The 19,237-nt window shown below is 38.8% G+C and overlaps 1 protein-coding gene across 3 annotated transcripts in view; it reads right to left on the reverse strand.

Annotated features, from left to right (window-relative positions):
- Window positions 1-19,237, reverse strand: part of GBE1 (1,4-alpha-glucan branching enzyme 1) — a 160,499-nt gene that overhangs the window by 17,124 nt on the left and 124,138 nt on the right. For all 3 annotated transcript variants that reach the window (XM_063305491.1, XM_063305492.1, XM_063305493.1), the window contains 2 exons: window positions 16,843-17,027; window positions 15,064-15,194 (listed from right to left, as the gene is read on the reverse strand). In XM_063305491.1, coding sequence (XP_063161561.1) covers window positions 15,064-15,194; window positions 16,843-17,027 — 316 coding nt within the window. The remainder of the gene's footprint in view (window positions 1-15,063; window positions 15,195-16,842; window positions 17,028-19,237) is intronic.

The following is a 19,237-nucleotide window of genomic DNA, read 5'->3' on the forward strand; positions in this document are numbered from 1 at the left end:
CCTGCAAGCCAAGAGGACGGCGCAACAAGCAGCGACGGCAAAGGGACCCCAAACCACTACAGGACCGGTGAGACCAGCATCCCAACACTGGAGAGAGGAGAGGGAGAAAAGGTTCGCCAAGGGGCAGTGCCTTTGATGCGGGAAATAGGACCACAAAGCAGCAGCCTGCCCAAAAACAAAGGCAGTTGACAGACCAAGAAAACCACCGGGCAAACCACCCACAGCACCCAAAAAGATGCCAGCAGCCAGTGGAGAGATCGGAGCAAAAGATCTACCTTACTCCATTGAAGAGGAGGAGAGCAACGAAGAAGAACCGGCGGGAAACGCCAGCCACCTGCCCTAAGAAGTGCCAGAGGGCAGGTGGAGGAGGACAAGGGGCGCAGTGATGTCTGGGTGAGTGCCAACTGTCCCACCCTGTATGTGAAAGTACAGTTAACTTCCTCTGAGAAATCGGTTGAAGTCTGGGCCCTAATAGACTCAAGCTGTTCCAGGTGCCTAATGCACCCGGACCTGGCGGCCGGTTTAAAGCTCCGCTGCTATCCACTCCAGCACCACATAGTATTTACCCAATTGGACGGTTCAGCGGCGGGAGGGGGCCTGGTCACCCAATTCACCGAAGTGGCGCTGCAGCTAGGCAGCCACTGGGAGAGACTGCAATTTGTCGTGGCACCGGTGGGCCAACCCTTAATCATCCTGGGCATCCCATGGTTGGTACGAAGGAACCCATACATAAATTGGGAAACCAGGACAATCACATTTACAGATGGCTTCTACCAAGCACCTACAGGGGATCGAGTTCCCCGTGCTGCAGTGGGGAGGGCGGCATCTACAACAACACACCTGGAGGCAGCGGCCCTGGAAGGCTTGCCAGACAGGTACACGGAGTTTGCAGATGTGTTCAGGGAGAAAGAAGCAGACAAACTCCCACCCCACAGAAAGACGGACTGTGCGATAGAACTGGTCCCCAACAAACCCTTGCCAAAGCCCAAAATTTATGCAATGACCCAGAAGGAACTGGCAGCATTGTGGGGGTTTGTGGACAAGAATTTAGCATGAGTCTTCATCGAGCCCGCAAACACGCCAGTTGGAGCCCCAGTCTTGTTCAGAGAGAAAAAGGATAGGACATTAAGACTCTGTACAGACTACCGTGGATTGAATGCGGCTTCCATATCCAACAAATATCCTTTACCCCTAATCAAAGACATATTAGCACATCTGGCAAAGGGGAAAATATTCTCCAAACTGGACTTGCGAGAAGCCTATTTCCGCATACGCATACGGGAGGGGGATGAGTGGAAGATGGCTTTCAATTGCCCACTGGGTTCATTCCAATACAAAGTGTTACCGTTTGGTTTGGCAGGGGCACCAGGGGTATTTATGCAATTGATTATCGAGGTCTTGCACAACCACTTGTTCAAGGGGGTACTCGTCTAATTAGATGTGTTGATATACTCTGAAACTGAAGAGGAGCACGGACGCTTGGTTCAGCAGGTGCTCAGGAAACTCCGCAAAGCAGAGCTATTTGCCAAGCTCTCTAAGTGCGAGTTTCATAAATCTCAGATAGATTATTTGGGCTACAGAATCTCTGAGAGGGGCATCAAAATGGACCCTGGGAAAGTCCAGGCCATCCTGGCATGGGAGCACCCGCGCACTAGGAGGCAACTACAAAGTTTCCTCGGATTTACAAATTTTTACAGGGGGTTCATCAAGGGACTAGCAGAAACATTTTGCCCCTAACCAATTTACTCCGCACAAAGGGCTTGGGCGACACGCGCAAGGCACGAAACCCGGGAGCGCTTCTGAACTGGACTGCTGACTGCCAAAGGGCTTTTGATCACCTCAAAAGCCTATTTACAGCAGAACCGGTTCTACAGCACCCCGACCCTACCAAGCCTTTTGTAGTCCAAGTGGATGCCTCTGATTTTTCGATCGGGGCACTCCTGCTTCAGCGGGATTTAAATGATCAGCTGAAGCCCTGCGTGTACCTCTCCCGCAAGTTCTCCGAGACAGAACGGAGATGGCACGTATGGGAGAAGGAGGCTTTTGCCATCAAAGCTGCCTTAGAGGCATGGCGACACCTCCTGGAAGGGGCCACCTGCCCCTTTGAGGTCTGGATGGACCACAAAAACCTAGAAGCGCTCAGCACCCCGAAACGCCTCAGCCCCAAGCAGGTGCGCTGGGCACAATTTTTCAGCCGCTTTGATTTTAAGCTGAAGTTCATACCGGGAGGGAAGAACTTCTTAGCCGACACTCTCTCTAGGTGGCACCAGGATGCCAGTCAGGCATCTGACATTGTAGGTACTGTGTGGACCGACACACAGCTGGGTTGCCAAGCTGTCACGCACAGCCAAACTGGATCGCAGCACACCCCGGCAGCACCACCCGCAAGGGGAGGGAGACGCATGTCAATTTCATCCCACTTACAACAGCAGTTCACACAAGCCTTAAAAACGGATACATGGTTGCAAGCCAATCAACACAATGTTTCTTTTGCAAACGATTTGGCTTGGAAATAAAATAGCTTATACGTGCCGGAGCAATTGCGAGCTGAGGTTCTAAGCCATTCTCACAACGACAAAACGGCTGGGCACTTTGGGTTTATAAAAATGCTGCATCTGGTCAGGCGACAATTCTGGTAGCCGACTCTCAGGAGGGTTGTAAAGGAATATGTCGCTGCTTGCCCCACATGTGCTATGGCCAAACAAAAAGTGGGGAAGCCCCAGGGACTATTGCAGCCGGTGGCAAGCCCCTCCCACCCTTGGGAGGAAATCTCAATGGACTTTATTGTAGACTTGCCACCCAGCCAGAGAAAAACGGTCATCTGGGTGATTATAGACTACTTCTCTAAACAGGCACATTTTGTCCCATGCACCTCCATTCCCTCCGCTCAACAGCTGGCACGCCTCTTTTTAAATCACATCTATAAATTACACGGTACCCCCTCCCGCTTGGTAACAGATAGGAGTACACAATTTACTTCCAAATTCTGGAAGGCATTTTTGAAGTTAATTGGAACCAAGCAGGCACTGTCCACTGCTTGGCACCCCCACACGGATGGCTCTACGGAGATCCTTAACTCCACCCTGGAGCAATTTTTGTGCTCCTTTATAAGTTACCAGCAAGACAACTGGGTAGACTTACTCCCCTTTGCTGAGGTGGCATATAACAATGCAGTGCACCAGAGCACGAGCCACACCCCCTTCCAGGTGGTCTATGGTCGAGACTTCGTTCTGATCCCGGAGTTGCCACAGCCAGAGACCCCGCCTTGTTCCCCAGATGACTGGGCGGCGCAGCTAGCCAACGTTTGGCCAGTCATTCAGCTGGCTCTCTCCGAAGCTCAAGCAACCTACAAGCGGTATGCGGACAACCACAGGGCTGCGCAGCCAGACTTCAAAGTGGGAGATAAGGTCTACCTATCTACTAAGTTCATTAAGTCTCCGCAGCCATCAAAGAAATTGGCCCCCAAGTTCATTGGCCTGTTTCCAATAGTGGAAATAATCAACCCAGTAACTTTCAAGTTAGAACTCCCACACAACTTGAAACACATACATTGTGCGTTTCCATTGTGCCTTACTGAAACCGGTTACCTCTTCAAAATGGCACAATGACCCCCCCGCCCCCACCCATCATGATCGATGGACAACAGCATTTTGAAATCAAGGAGGCACTAGACTTCCGAAGGCTATGGGGCACCCTTCAGTACCTGGTCCGCTGGAGACATTTCCCCCACCCTGAGTGGGTGCAGGCTCGGGATGTCTCAGCGCAGAGGCTTATCAAACACTTCCATAAAGCGTATCCTGCCAAACCGGCACCCTGAAGTTTTCCTTGGGGAGGCAGTATGTCATGTCCCCCGTTGCAATGTAATCATGCATCACAACGGGGAACATGCCTTTCCGGTAAAGGGAAGGAAGGAGGAAGGAATCATACTAATCCTTTAAACACTCAGATACAAATGCAATTAAAGGACAAAGGAGACATACCTTTGTCCTGACCAGAATAGCCATCATCATATCTCCCGGACATCTCTGCATTACCCTAGGGGACACACCTGCACCGGACACGGGAAGAAGATAGAGGCAACCAGTGCTAATCCTCCTGATCGCCCATCGAGACCCCGGGATCGCACCCCGATCGCCCATCAAGACTCCGGATCTGGACTGTGGGGCAATGGGGGTGGAGACAGAGGCGATCAGTGCTAATCCTCCTGATTGCCCATCGAGACTCCGGTATTGCACCCCGATCCCCCATCAAGACTCCGGATCCGGACTGTGGGACAATGGGGGGTGGAGGAGGGCCAGGTCCGCACTGCGGGTATTTACAGGATACCCCGCACGCCAAGTGCTCATTCCTGTCTTTCTCTGTGTATGCATTCTGTTCCCATTAAACCGGAAATCCTTAGCCATCTAAGTGAGTCCGTGTCTCTTTGGGAGCAAGGCAACCATCACAACTACTTGTTCCTTCAACGTTTCTCAGGACATTTATTAATCAATTTGCTAGGACACATCTTACAAAGGGAGTTCTGAAATGAAAAGTGTAGCCATGGAAGTTTGCTTGGAACAGTCCCTCTTTCTCAGTACAACCTACCTGGCAGGGTTGCTGCAGAGGAGCATATTGCAAAATATATTGTTATGTATGCCACCCTGAGTTCCTGGAGGATAAGTGCAGTTTAAGAAATAAATAAAAATAAACTTAGTTCTATAACTTGGTTATTTTAACTTCTTGCATTAGCTCAAGCATCCAATGGAATATTAATGTTGATCATTTTGGGTTACCTGTACTGTTTGTCACCACCAAAAAAACAGAAACAATGACCCTTAGTGCAGAGTGAACTTAAATTGGGATTCTGGCATTATTTATCATATCACTCACTTACTATCCTTTTACTGTGTTTCTAAACAAATTCTTATATTTTAAAGAACTGATGCAAGCTTAATGACACATGAAGTATCGCTAGATATATTTAGACCAGACAAAAAAAGAACATGAAATCAACTTGTCTCACACTGAACATGGTAATAATCATTCATGAAGATCATGATGTGGCATAATTATTTTGGAAATTCTGAGTTTTGCCCAAATACTGAAAAATGCAGCAAGCCAGCATTTGCCAAGGATTTTGTGAAGATTATGCTAGTTTCCATACACTATGGACTGGTTTATATAAACATTCATTGGAGTACTTAAAAAAGCAATTGCTCTTATTTTCTAAGCCAAACTATCTGCAACATCATGCATGAAATGGCATGAACTTATATCCTAATACCAAGGCTATAATACAGATCATGATACACAATGATACTCCCAGCCATTCACATTTCTAGATACAGGAAAACACTTGTTACTCAGTGAAACAAGAGTAGTTGAAGGTTCTTCAGTGACAACTAAGTGGCAACAACATTTATTTGGGAAAAGCCAGCCTGATATTTTCATTTTACAGGTTATAGGAAAGGGCAAAACAACCATTATATCAGTTAAATGGGAAAATTAAAGATCTTACTGTTTTGAAAAGAAGACAGAGGTTAGGCATATGCTCCAATATACGAACAAGGTAAAACCCTAACGAGTACATATGCAATGGCATTAGAAATCCATTGCTGAACACAATTATGTTCTGAAGTGTGATAAATGTTATTTATGTATATATGCAGTTGCTTATGTATGTAGAAGAATACATATTCACAAATATTAATTTTCTCCATAGGCTATTGCCTCATTTCTGGGAAAAAAAAAGTTACCTTTTGTTTTCCCCTCTAGAAACCTATCTTGGAGAGCTGGAGGGAAGTTGAGGAAAAACATTTTATCACTCAATTTTTATACAGAGGGAGGTTGAGCTGACTGTGGTAAAATGACTAAATGAGTTCAATCAATTTTATTTGATTTATATCCATATATTTTTTCCTCCGTGAAACTCAGGGTAGATAATTCAAGGCATTATCAGGCTGCTTCTAGTTTTTTATCCAGATCCTCTTGACTTTTGCAAGTATAAAACATTTGGAATTTTGTAGCAAAAAAGAATGGAGAACTGGTCTTTGACTGGTATGAGAACAATACTGACTGATACTGCAGTAATATGACTGATATTGCAGTAATATGCACAGGAGAATTAAATATTTGTCTTGCAATTTGAATATACTGGAGAGCTTGAGTTGAAGGAGCCTCAGCTTTATTTTGAAGCTACAGGAGCCTATAATATTTAATGTGTCCTCTGATGAATCATATATATTGGATATGAGAAGAAGGAGATGAAAACATTGTTCAAAGAAAGCATGCACATATGGCACTTTTCAGAAGATTCCAATTTCTGTAGTTACCTGGGATTGTACATAAGTAATTACAAACTAGCAATCAGTGAGCCAGTCCACTACCAAAAGAATTCACATTCCTATTTTTTTTTTAAATGTATTTAATAATACAGCAAAAACACTCACATTTTAATGGTATTGACTGTAACAGATTAAGCATCTTGATGGAAGGTGGCATTTTGTGATCCTAAGTTAAATTGTTTGTCTTCATTTTATGTAAAGACTGAATTCTAATAACCAGGGACACTTAATAATTGCACTTCAAAGCACAAGCAAACCAAGCAGCTCAAAGAGACATTTTTGCCTTGGGCAATCACTCCCTAGTGACTCATTCCAACTGACCTTGTTTGATTATTAGAAGCAATAGGTGCATCTTGCAAATGTCAGGGAGCTTTAATCTACATTTTTAAGAAGTATGGCTGTCAAATGTTGATGTTAATCTTCTCAAAATTTCAGGGCATATCAACTATTTACATTGCTATCAAATTGATATACCCTTCCATTCTTGTACAAATCTGCATTAGTATATATTTGCTCAAGCTGTTAACCTGTTTTCATGCCTTATATATAATATGCAAAACTAAGCATATTGCATCTTTACACACATTAGGATTAAAAAAAAGTGCCTACCTAGTATAACAAGTCAACAAATAATATATTTACACATTTCACTGAGTAGACTCTCCTGAATTATGTACCAGTTTAAGCACTAATGGCTGATGTATATAAACAACAGAAAATCAGACTATACATATCATTTTTGTTGTTTATTTGTCAAGGCAAGGCACTTCAGGATCCTACAAAGGCATAAACCCTATATACTTCTTTTCTAGTCCTAATTGTTGAGTCCTTTTATTGCTTTCCACCTTTCCTTTGTCCCTGGCTATTGGAGAGTAGCATTTTTCTGTTCCAGCAATACCTTAAAATATCCTCCATTGTTGTCCACATAAGCTTTTTTAAAGCCCACTTGTTGTTTATGAGACATACATGGGGATGTTGAGACTAGAGAAAGAAGAAATTAGCTATCTACTCCTAATGCTGCAATCTGTCTCAAATAAATCATTCTCATGCAGGACTAGGCTGAGAGTATCCACTGATAATAGAATTTATTTTAAAACTTATATAAGCATGGCATTTATGCTGTTTGTTTGTCACTTATAGGACGGAATCTTTCCTCTGGGATTATATAGCTATCTGTATCTTTATCTTTATCTGTATCTATCATCTGTATCTCTGTATTTCCTTCACAGGACCATCATGCTCACAGCACCCACATTTCCCAGTAAATATTTAAAATTTTATTTTATAGGGTATGCATGAATGGATGGTTTATGTGAGAAAACGTATTGCAGCCTTTATATTTGCAGTAGTTGGTATCACTAACTTCAGACTATAGCTCAAGCAACAACTAACAGGGACCTCCAACATGTTTACCTCAACTTTATTCAGCCCTTGGATACTACTGCTATCAAGTTGCTTCCTGTAATGTTTATATCCATTGTAACTTAGAAATTATACAACAACCTTTTACATAACAAATATAATTGTATAAAGTAGTCACATATGACTACTTTATACAATTATAAAGAGAAGGGAAGACCCACAGATCAGCTAGATATGAGGTCACTAATATTCCTAAGGAATATGCAGTGGAGGTGAAGAATAGATTTAAGGGACTGGACTTAGTAGATAGGGTCCCGGAAGAACTATGGACAGAAGTACACAACATTGTTCAGGAGGCGGCAACAAAATACATCCCAAAGAAAGAGAAAACCAAGAAGGCAAAATGGCTGTCTGCTGAGACACTAGAAGTAGCCCAAGAAAGAAGGAAACCCAAAGGTAAAAGTGCCCAATTATGGGATATGCCCAATTAAATGCAAAATTCCAGAGGTTAGCCAGAAGAGATAACGGATTATTTTTAAACAACCAATGTGCGGAAGTGGAAGAAGACAATAGAATAGGAAGGACAAGAGACCTCTTCCAGAAAATTAGAAACATTGGAGGTAAATTCCAGGCAAAAATGGGTATGATCAAAAACAATGATGGCAAGGACCTAACAGAAGAAGAAGAGATCAAGAAAAGGTGGCAAGAATATACAGAAGACCTATATAGGAAGGATAACAATATCGGGGATAGCTTTGACAGTGTGGTCAGTGAGCTAGAGCCAGACATCCTGAAGAGTGAAGTTGAATGGGCCTTAAGAAGCATTGCTAATAACAAGGCAGCAGGAGACGACGGCATCCCAGCTGAACTGTTCAAAATCTTGCAAGATGATGGTGTCAAGGGAATGCATGCTATATGCCAGCAAATTTGGAAAATACAAGAATGGCCATCAGACTGGAAAAAAATCAACTTATATCCCCATACCAAAAAAGGGAAACATTAAGAATGCTTAAACTATCGAACAGTGGCACTCATTTCACATGCCAGTAAGGTAATGCTGAAGATCCTGCAAGGTAGACTTCAGCAATTCATGGAGCGAGAATTGCCAGATATACAAGCTGCATTTAGAAAAGGCAGAGGAACTAGGGACCAAATTGCCAATATCCGCTGGATAATGGAAAAAGCCAGGGAGTTTCAGAAAAACATCTATTTCTGTTTTATTGACTATTCTAAAGTCTTTGTCTGTGAGGACCACAACAAATTGTGGCAAGTTCTTAGTGGTTTGGGGATACCGAGTCATCTTGTCTGCCTCCTGAGAAATCTGTATAACGACCAAGTGGCATTGATAAGAATAGACCACGGAACAACAGACTGGTTTAAGATTGGGAAAGGAGTATGGCAGGGTTGTATACTCTCACCCTACCTATTCAACTTGTATGCAGAACACATCATGCAACATGCTGGGCTTGATGAATCCAAGGCTGGAGTTAAGATCGCTGGAAGAAACATTAACAATCTCAGATATGCAGATGAAACCACTTTGACAGCTGAAAACTGAGGAGCCTCATGATGAAGGTGAAAGAAGAAAGTGCAAAAGCTGGGTTGCAGTTAAACCTAAAAAAAAAACAAGATTATGACAACCAGCTTGCTTGATAACTGGCAAATAGAGGGAGGAATTTGTAGAGGCAGTGACAGACTTTGTATTTCTAGGTGCAAAGATTACTGCAGATGCTGACTGCAGTCAGGAAATCAGACGACACTTAATTCTTGGGAGAAGAGCAATGACAAATCTCAATAAAATAGTTAAGAGCAGAGATATCACACTGACAACAAAGGTCCGCATAGTTAAAGCAATGGTGATCCCCGTAGTAACATATGGCTGCGAGAGCTGGTCCATAGGGAAGGCTGAGCGAAGGAAGATAGATGCTTTTGAACTGTGGTGTTGGAGGAAAATTCTGAGAGTGCCTTGGACTGCAAGAAGATCAAACCAGTCCATACTCCAGGAAATAAAGCCAGACTGCTCACTTGAGAGAATGATATTAAAGGCAAAGCTGAAGTACTCTGGCCACATAATGAGAAGACAGGATACCCTGGAGAAGATGGTGATGCTGGGGAAAGTGGAAAGCAAAAAGAAGAGGGGCCGACCAAGGGCAAGATGGATAGATGATATTCTAGAGGTGACAAACTCATCCCTGGAGGAGCTGGGGGTGTTGATGACCGACAGGAAGCTCTGGCGTGGGCTGGTCCATGAAGTCACGAAGAGTCGGAAACGACTAAACGAATAAACAACAAACATTTAATTGGGTTCTCTTTATCTAGTTTTAGGACTTTTGTGGAGAACAGATCATGTTTTAGGTCACATTTATGCAGAAATATTGAAAATTCAAAAGGGTTCACAAACTTTTAAGCACCACTAGAGATGACAGATTCGACCTTGGGGGAGCTGGGGGTGGCGATGACCAACAGGAAGCTGTGGTGTGGGCTGGTCCATGAAGTCACGAAGAGGCAGAACCGACTGAACGAACAACCAACAAAAAGTCATGTATGGAAATAAGGATCCTCTTCATGTTGAAGAGAGTAAGGCATAGAACAGAAGATGTCTGAAATTATTCTGAGCTTGAAATGGTCCAAACTTAAAACAGCTGTTCCAATTTACAAAACAAAAGTCATATATTCAGAGACTGTTTAAAACATCAAACAAAACAGCCTTTGTTCTATAGTAATATAGAACGATGTTGCTATTTTCATTTGCATTATTTTAATAATTCTGGCCTTTTCTGAGGAAAAGATTAGACTTTTACTTTGGACTTGTAACAGCTTGTTTTTCCTAATTTTCCAGCTTAACCAGATCAGCAGCAGAAACCTAATAATGTGAAGCTGCCATTAGCTCAATTAAATTTGGTTATGTGGATGGAGTGCTGGGACAACACAGCAGTTGCTTAAATGCCTGTCTCAGGCTGAAAAGCTACTGTAGCTTCTATTGTAATGTAACAGAGAGGACAAGCTCTACTGAAAATGACTATAACTAGAAATATGCTTAGACAAATAAAAAAAAAAGTCTGTGCAAGCAATATTCATACATGCTGCTAATGCTGGTAAGACTGGGTATGCTACAAAGGAAATACTACTAGCACTAAGTCAGTCTGCTGAGCTTTGGGATGTGTGAATACATGTGCCCTCTGTGCATGTTCCTATGTATTCATATGGAGCTTTTACAATTCATTTAAATGCAGGCTTTCTTGGTTTGTAGACCCTACCTGGAAGTTACAAACTCAGCAATGATGGCATTTTGTTTAGTTTGCTGTAATGTAATTCATGAAAAAAATAAGCAGGAGCACCCAAGTCAAAATCAGTGGTAGCACCGATTAATCTTCTTTGGGTTCAGAAGATAGACAGGACTGGATCTGGTTATACTTGAATAGAAGACTACAGAGAAATTCAGAAGCTATAGACTAGACAAAAAAGTCAGTTAGCCTGTCTATCTATCTGTTGGTCTCCTGGAAGAAAACAGTGGGAAAATAGCCAAAGAAACTGCACAAATATGTCCATGTAGACACCAAGAAATCAATAACAATTATGTGTTTTCCTTTAATATTACGTATATATGCTGTGTGTGCATTATTCGGAGAAGCATTAAGAGTAACCTGTTTTAAAGGAGGCACATGTACGATTGGTAACTTGGCTAGAGCCAAGCAGTGGTGCACAATTAGATTCTTCGGTTAAGGAGCAAATAGGTCAGAATGGAAAATTCATGAACAGACAAAAGTATTGGTATGAGAAGGTTCCTCTCACTGAATGCTAACAGAGTAGCTGTTGTATACAGTTTTAGTGAGGCAAAACCAGAAATAATAAGCACCCCAACAGGAAGAAATTAGAAAAAAAAATGCTATCTGGCATTTGTAATGCACTGCGTAAGACAAAAGCGAGGAAACTTTGGTGGCCACAATTTAGGTAGGCAGGCAGAGAGACAGACAGACAGACATATAGATAGATAAGATACTGGGGATATGATGCAAAGTGAAGATGGACTATGTCACACATGAAATTGAGGTAGGATTTTTTTGAGGAGAAACAGGACGCTTAAAACATACTATATTTTTGTATTTGCCACATACAAATGAATAGACTCTAGGTTCAAAGTTCAAACAGTACATCTGAGAACAGAGGTGGTGTAAGACTGAAGACTTCATAACCTTACCTGTGGGGAAGAAAAGTAACAACAGAAATGTTATAGAAGAGAATGAAATCTACTGATCAACTTTCCTTACCTAGAGGTAGTTTTCTCTGAGACTGGATCATGGCTTCCTCATCATCAAAGGAGCTCCCTTAGAGCAAGGGCACGAGTGAATTTTCTGCTCAAATTAAAACACACACACACACACACAGACACACACATACGCAGAGCTACCCAGGTTCCTTAGCCCCAATTATCAAAGTAATCAAGGCCCAGGTTACCCCTATGCTCTTATATGGAGCTGAAAATATATATCACTATTAGAACAAACACAATCACAGCATCTGAGACATATATTGGGTGTGGATAAAAGAACCTCAGCTGCTGCAGTTACAGCCGAATTGGGAATTTATACAATTTGTTTGTCTAAAATCAGGGCATACAACTGCTGGTGCAAAATTAATGCTACGGAAACTGACAGGCTCCCAAAATTGTGTCTGTTAGAATAGACAAAATCTCAATCACAGAATTCTTGGATTGTACAACTGACAAATTATATTAGGAGCTGTAGTCTCCCTGTCTCTTGTACAACTGGAGAACAAGCTAAAAAGTTTGCTGTACAAAGAAACTTGGATGTAGAAGCCCAGAAAAATATAGCCATTCTTAGCAAGGTTGGCACATTGAAATGGATGAGCTGCTACAAATGTATCTTCCAAACTGCTAAGTATTGAAACACAGAAATGCCTAAACATCTTAGGGCTGTATTTACCCAAGCAAGATTTGAGCAGCTGGACACAATGGTTAAATATGGAAGATTTAACCAAGTCCCTTAAAATGAACGTACTTGTATTTGTGAAGCTCCAGAGACAGAACACATAACACACATATTATTTGAATGTCCATTGTATAAGAGAGAGATCAGCATCTAGGACCTCACATTAGATGAACGACCTACTGGGATTCTTATATTAAAACAACGTATTTCATGTGCAGTCAGAATTCAAAAATTACATATAAAAGGCCCTTTATTTGAATAAAACAGTTCAGTTGAGATCTGCCTGATTGGGGGTTTGTAGGGGTGATTGTAGGGGTGATTCAGAAATATGATTTGCATTTTTATCCCTTTTCTTATCTATTTTTTTTAAATTCTATTTTTATATATGATCTTATTATGTTCTATGTTTTGTATTCTGTATTTTGATATGCCCTAATGGCTGATCAATAATAAACTATACTATCTAAATATCTTTAACATACAGGAAGAGCAGAGGGCTAAAAGAAGGATCTTTATACAATAATAGATGGAGTAGGAAAAGTCCCGAAGAAGGCTCATATTTGACTAAAATATATTGTAAACTAATATAGTTCAGTGCTTTTGTTTCATAGGCAATAAGTTGTTTTAGAGAGCAGAGGGACATGTATATTGCACCTGTCTGCAAGTCCTTAAATCAAATACATTTTCCCCCAAGGCTGTGCAGTTGTGTGTGATGCCAGAAAAAGATGTGGCTGTTTTAAGGAATTGAAAACAGATGCTGCTTTTGTGCCTTTGTGCTTTCCGAAACACCCTTTTGCCTTTGAATCCCAAGTGATGTATAACCTTACTGTAAACATAAGGAAAACTTGTAGAATATATGGACAATGGATAAAGATTTTATAGTGACCAAAACAACAACAAAAAATCTTCATAGATTGAGTTCTGCAGCTTAAGGAACAAAGCAGAGCAAAAATAAACAGAACAATACTCAACCAAAAAATATTTATAATACCCATTCACAGCAGTTATGCACAACACTCTGAGGAAGCTTCTGAACTCTTATATAACATGAAGTCATGGACTGAGAATTAAGCCTATTTCCCAAATAATTCTAATAAAGTGACTAAATATAAACTTTAAACATATTAACAAAAAACCAAATCCTTAAGTATAACAAGAAAGTTATACTTCATATTCATATACTTCATGTCATATAGTTCATGTTCATATTTTTAACTATGATGAAAGTAAATAAACTACACTCGGGGTATAAACATTTGCATAGGATATTAAACTAGTTATAGTAAATGCAGTCTTATGATGTTGGATTCCAATAGACCCAAAAGGGGGGGGGGATGAATAACTGTATCCTTTTGTCAATAAATTTGATTTGTCATTATATTGGAAAAACACAAAAATAGATTAATTCTTGTTTTACTGAAATAAGCCAAAATAATATGCAATAAATAACTGACTGATATCAATAACTATATTATACATATACTATAGACTTTCCTGATTTCTAGCCTACTAAGAAAAATAATCATGGTTAGGGATAAACAGGAAACATTTGTTTGATATAACCTATCAATTACAGGTAGATTGTGATTAATGTGAATTTGAATAGTGCAATATTCCATTTAGTGTGAATTATAAATTTATATCAGGTCATGTTTAATGCAACCCAAAGTTCAGTTAATGCAAAGCTAGCGCATAAACAGTTGAAGCTAGCATATGCGGAGTTGCTGTTAGGGTTCTAGACACTAATCGTCATGTGCGCAAAATGGAGAAAAGGAAGGTTCCATTCGAGGAAAGCTAAAAAAAAAAGAGGCTCATTTTGAAGACCTATAGTAGAATACAGGAGACAGTAGGTATGCTTTAGATATGGGTTTATCTTTCAGTTTGTCCTTTGTCACTTGATGTATTGTATTGTATTTTATTGTATTGTATTGTATTGTGTGTGTATGTGTATGTGTATGATAATATATATGATTAATATAATGATTTGAAAGACAATAAAGATGTTTTGTCAGTGCCAGCTTAGCTTTACGAATGATATTTAGACTTAAAAAAAAAAACTTTCTATAACTACTCTATGGCTTTGATAAAAATAAATTTGTTGTAAGTATATTCTTTTAATCTTTTACCATTATATTTCATTAATAAACATATAAAAATGTATGTTTAAAATTTTTCATTGCCTTTTTTCATCAGGCTAGAACCAATTACCCTATTTTCCACAGAAATATCACTGTGAATAGTATGCATTTGGAAAATGTGACCATTTTGTGGGATTCATTATCAGCACTAATTGAGACCTACCTGTATGCCAAAGTCAATGTAAAAACAGTGGAGGACCATGTGAACCTGACCCGCTGTTTGACAGACCTAAATTATGATTCACTGTTATATGTGAAACTGAATATAATGAGATACAGAGAAAAGGATATTTTCCTGGTGTTTCTACACCTACTCGGTAATCTGTATAGCTTTGGGATGGATGAAAATTAAATATAAATAGGAGATTTGCCCTCTCATAAGCAATAACTTTGTTTGATTCATGTTTTTCAGTTACATAGGCCTGTAAGAAATAATACAAAAGTTACATTATATACTGTTTATTTATTTATTTATTTTGAAGTCAAACTTCAGAGAAGCAGGAAATCTTTACAATTTACTAGAATATAATGGCTGTGATGGGGATGAAGGGCATTAGTAAGAAAATAGCAAACTATTGCTAAGAAACAGTATATAATTCAATTTTATTGTATTCAATTTTTTAAAAAAGTAAATGCAAGCTGTACAAGAAGAGAATAACCATCAGCTATATATTTCACTTAACTATCGAAGTTAAAGGAATGTGTGGGTGTGGAAGAACTGCCACAATAACATTTAAAGAGAACATTATTTCAAAATCTGTCATTTTCTTGACAATCTTATTTTCAAGTATACACAGTTTTCTCCAGCTTACACCAATAAATGGTCTGACAAGCATTAAGCAAGCAAAATTTTACTTTATTTACTTTATTTGAAATAAGCCTACTTTGAATATTTTATTTCTTGTTATATTTTTACTGATTTCACCCCAGAAGGAGAAACTGAAAATATATTTGGTAAATAAACATCTCTTATGCTTATCAGGGGACATGGAAAGAACCCAGAGCATCTTTCCTTTGGAAGTTGTGAATATTTTCAAACAAGTCCAAGCATTTTGATATGCATACCATAAATAAATTATTTTTATAAAGAATGTTTGCAAGATAAACTCTTCAGAAAATAAGTGCTGGAACAAGATGGAAAAAAAAGTTCAAAGCTATTTACATCCTACAAAAACACATGAACCTAATATATACATTAGAAATTGAGCTATAATTGTTTTTAAAGAATATATAGTTTAAAATAAACTGTTTAAATTAAGAGAGCAGAAGAATAACAGTGAGGCTTCACAGAACCATAAATCAAAGGTGGATAGAAATCTCAAATTTAATAAGTCTGTTCATCAATGAATATACCCAATTCAATGAGATTTATGATAAGAGCATGCAGTTCCAAAAGAGGAACTACGGTATGTTTTGGAATTGAATTAAACATTCATTACATTTACTAACTGGAAAAAGTGAGCAAGTTGTTTAGCTTTAAAGGTAACAAGATTCTTGCTGATCACCAGAAGCAAAAATACAACAATGTATCAGAAAGTGAAACATTTTTGCATTTTTTATTTGCATTTACTACGAAGAAGTTGTCACCATAACTAACCAATGAAATCTGTTAAAAGATATAAATGGATGTAGGTCTAGATAGCTGCTGAGTTAGGAACCAGGAGACTGTGAGTTCTAGTTCCGCCTCAGGCATGAAAGCCGGCTGAGTGACCTTGGGCCAGTCAGTCTCTCTCAGACCAACTTACCTCACAGGGTTGTTGTTGTGGAGAAAATAGGAGGAGGAAGGAGTATTAGGTATGTTTGCCACCTTGAGTTATTTATACAAATGATAAAGGTGGGATAGAAAATAATAAATAAATATTTTCAAATAGGTCAAACTGAGGAAAAATGTTATCCTGGAAAAAAAAATTATAAACAAAAATAATTTGTTTGAAACTATCTTAGAGAAATAATGCAATATCTAATAAAGTTACTTTCATAATTTTTTAAAGTGCAATTTCTGATTAAAGTGCTGAACATGCAGAGAGCTGATAACTATTCTATAACATTTTAAAATTATATATACTTTACCGGAGGTGATGCAAGCCAGCCGAATCTTTCTTCCAATTTGTTCATATCTCTGTCAAACGCATTTAGGAATCTATAGCGAAGAACGTGATCATCAGCTAAATTAAACTGTCTCCTCGCATAATGGTAGCTTTCATTATTCCCTTGTCTAGGAAAGTCCAACCATTCTGGATGTCCAAACTCATTACCTATTTTTTTTAATAAATGGAAATACATGAAAAATAAATGGATCTTCAGTAAATATCCTTAGAACACTTATTTAAATGCAGTTGCAAAACAAAAAACTGAAACAATGTTTAAAAATGTTGTTACAATGTGAATGTCAAAATCTTTAGGTAGTTTTACTTACTGTAAAAATTTGCTGGATACTAAGTAAATTGAACAAGTTTGTATTCCTCTATTATCATGTACTGTTTAAAAATCATAACAACTTAATGACAGGGAAAGCAATTTAAAAACTATTACTCCAACCCATTTGTCATTATATATTAGATTTTTTGATGGAAGTAGGCTTGAACTAAATCAATCAAGATGACTTCCTATAAACTGCAATAAATTATAGAAGAAATTGAGCAGACCACAGCATGTTTAAAATAGTTATAACTCCCAAATTCACCCCACCTATTTGATTGAGAAAAGCAAAGGAAGCCTGCATTAAATGAAAGATTTGGAGTGTTGGGCCATCTGGTGCCCTCTTGATATTTTAGACTAGGGCACCTGACTTAAAACCCTAGATGGAAGACATACAGTATCTATACTTTCCACATATGAACTGACTTTATTGTGAGAAGTCTGATTAATATCATTCCATGGGGTCACTGTTTATTGTTTGTTTGTTTGTTTGTTTAGGATCCCTTGTATATATTATTTTAATTTATATTATATTTTTGTTGCTATTTATTTGATTTTGCCTTTGATATTACTTATTATTTTGTTATGTTTGTTTTTTGTTATTTATTACATATTGAAGTGAAATTAAATAGCATACTGTACGAGCAATCTGAATATGTTTAAGCACAACCTAGACAAAAATCACAAACAAATCTTTCTCAATAAATTATGAATGGAAAATCATGAGGAATCCAACTGGAAAAAGTTAGCAGTTTTGGTTCGACATTTTGTTCTGGAAACTTTACATCTCTGGGAATAATTTAAGGTTCAGAGCTTGTCTTATCTGCTATGAATGGTTTGCTCACTTTTATGCAAAACAAATTTTGGACCAACGATTGAATGAAGAGAAATATATTAAAATCATAATACATCAAGTATGTCTTACAGTTCTTGTTCCTGAAATACATTATTGTTGAGAACCAGAGCTACATATACAACAGTAACTCCAACCAAAATATGAATATTGCATGGTTGGTTCAATGGTAGTTGGCAAAAGTGTGCTTTCCTATTGGCTCCTTCAGAACTTTTCAACACCTACAAAGATATTCTTTTTTGCAATTCTGTCTAGGTGAAAATCTTAGACTGTATAATGTTGGCCAGGAGGGGAGGGAAATGAAGTTCCAAATACCTGGAGAGCGCCAGTCTACCTATCCTCATCTAAGCAACATTGGTAACATATTTCTTGATAGATGCGTTGAACATTTAGTTCTCAGCCACAATATGGTAGATACCTCTCTGGGGAAGGCTGCTGTAGAGGTAGCTCATGTTATGGCATTTACCAAATACTTTGAATGCTATACCCTCAAGAGACAAAATGGAAAGCTAAGTTACCCCAAAGCCAATTGTCTTTTCTCCAGTGCCAAATTTGGATCCAAAACATTATGGAATTAATTCTATGAACCTGTTGTATTTATTCTTTCTTCATACAATACCTTATGCTGCTTTTGAGTTTGAAAAATGTCAAAAATATATTGTGTTAGTGCATTGGGGATGGTTTCTGATACCGCAGTGGGGGGTATTAAAAAAAGATTGCTGGTATGCATAAGGCTTGAGGCATAAAGTTGCTGTCTGAAGCTTATCTGGGGCTACAGAGAAAGCAATGAAAAGGGAAACTAAAAGACAATATTTAGAATATAACAGCTTTATCATGCCTATTTAAATGGCCATTTAACAATCATGGAACTTAATAGCTATTATTCTTGATATGCTAAATACTTAATAATCAATTATAGCCTGCTGTATGTACCCAATGAATTGCATTTGACACAAGCAAAACTTAACTTTAATATAATATGCAAATGTCATGTTTTTCTTTTTCCCTCAACTTTTCAATCTGTAATGATTCAAGGTATAAATTGGTAAAAATTGGCTGATAACAAGCCAATATGAGACAACACTTGGAAGAGAGATAACAAATTTGCATTTTATGAACATATGATGCATATTGACCTTATTTATACATTAATTAAAAGGCAGCTGAATTTTTGAATTATACAGTACATACCCA

The sequence above is a fragment of the Candoia aspera genome, chromosome 5, assembly GCF_035149785.1.
Source record: "Candoia aspera isolate rCanAsp1 chromosome 5, rCanAsp1.hap2, whole genome shotgun sequence".
Classification (NCBI taxonomy): domain Eukaryota; kingdom Metazoa; phylum Chordata; class Lepidosauria; order Squamata; family Boidae; genus Candoia; species Candoia aspera.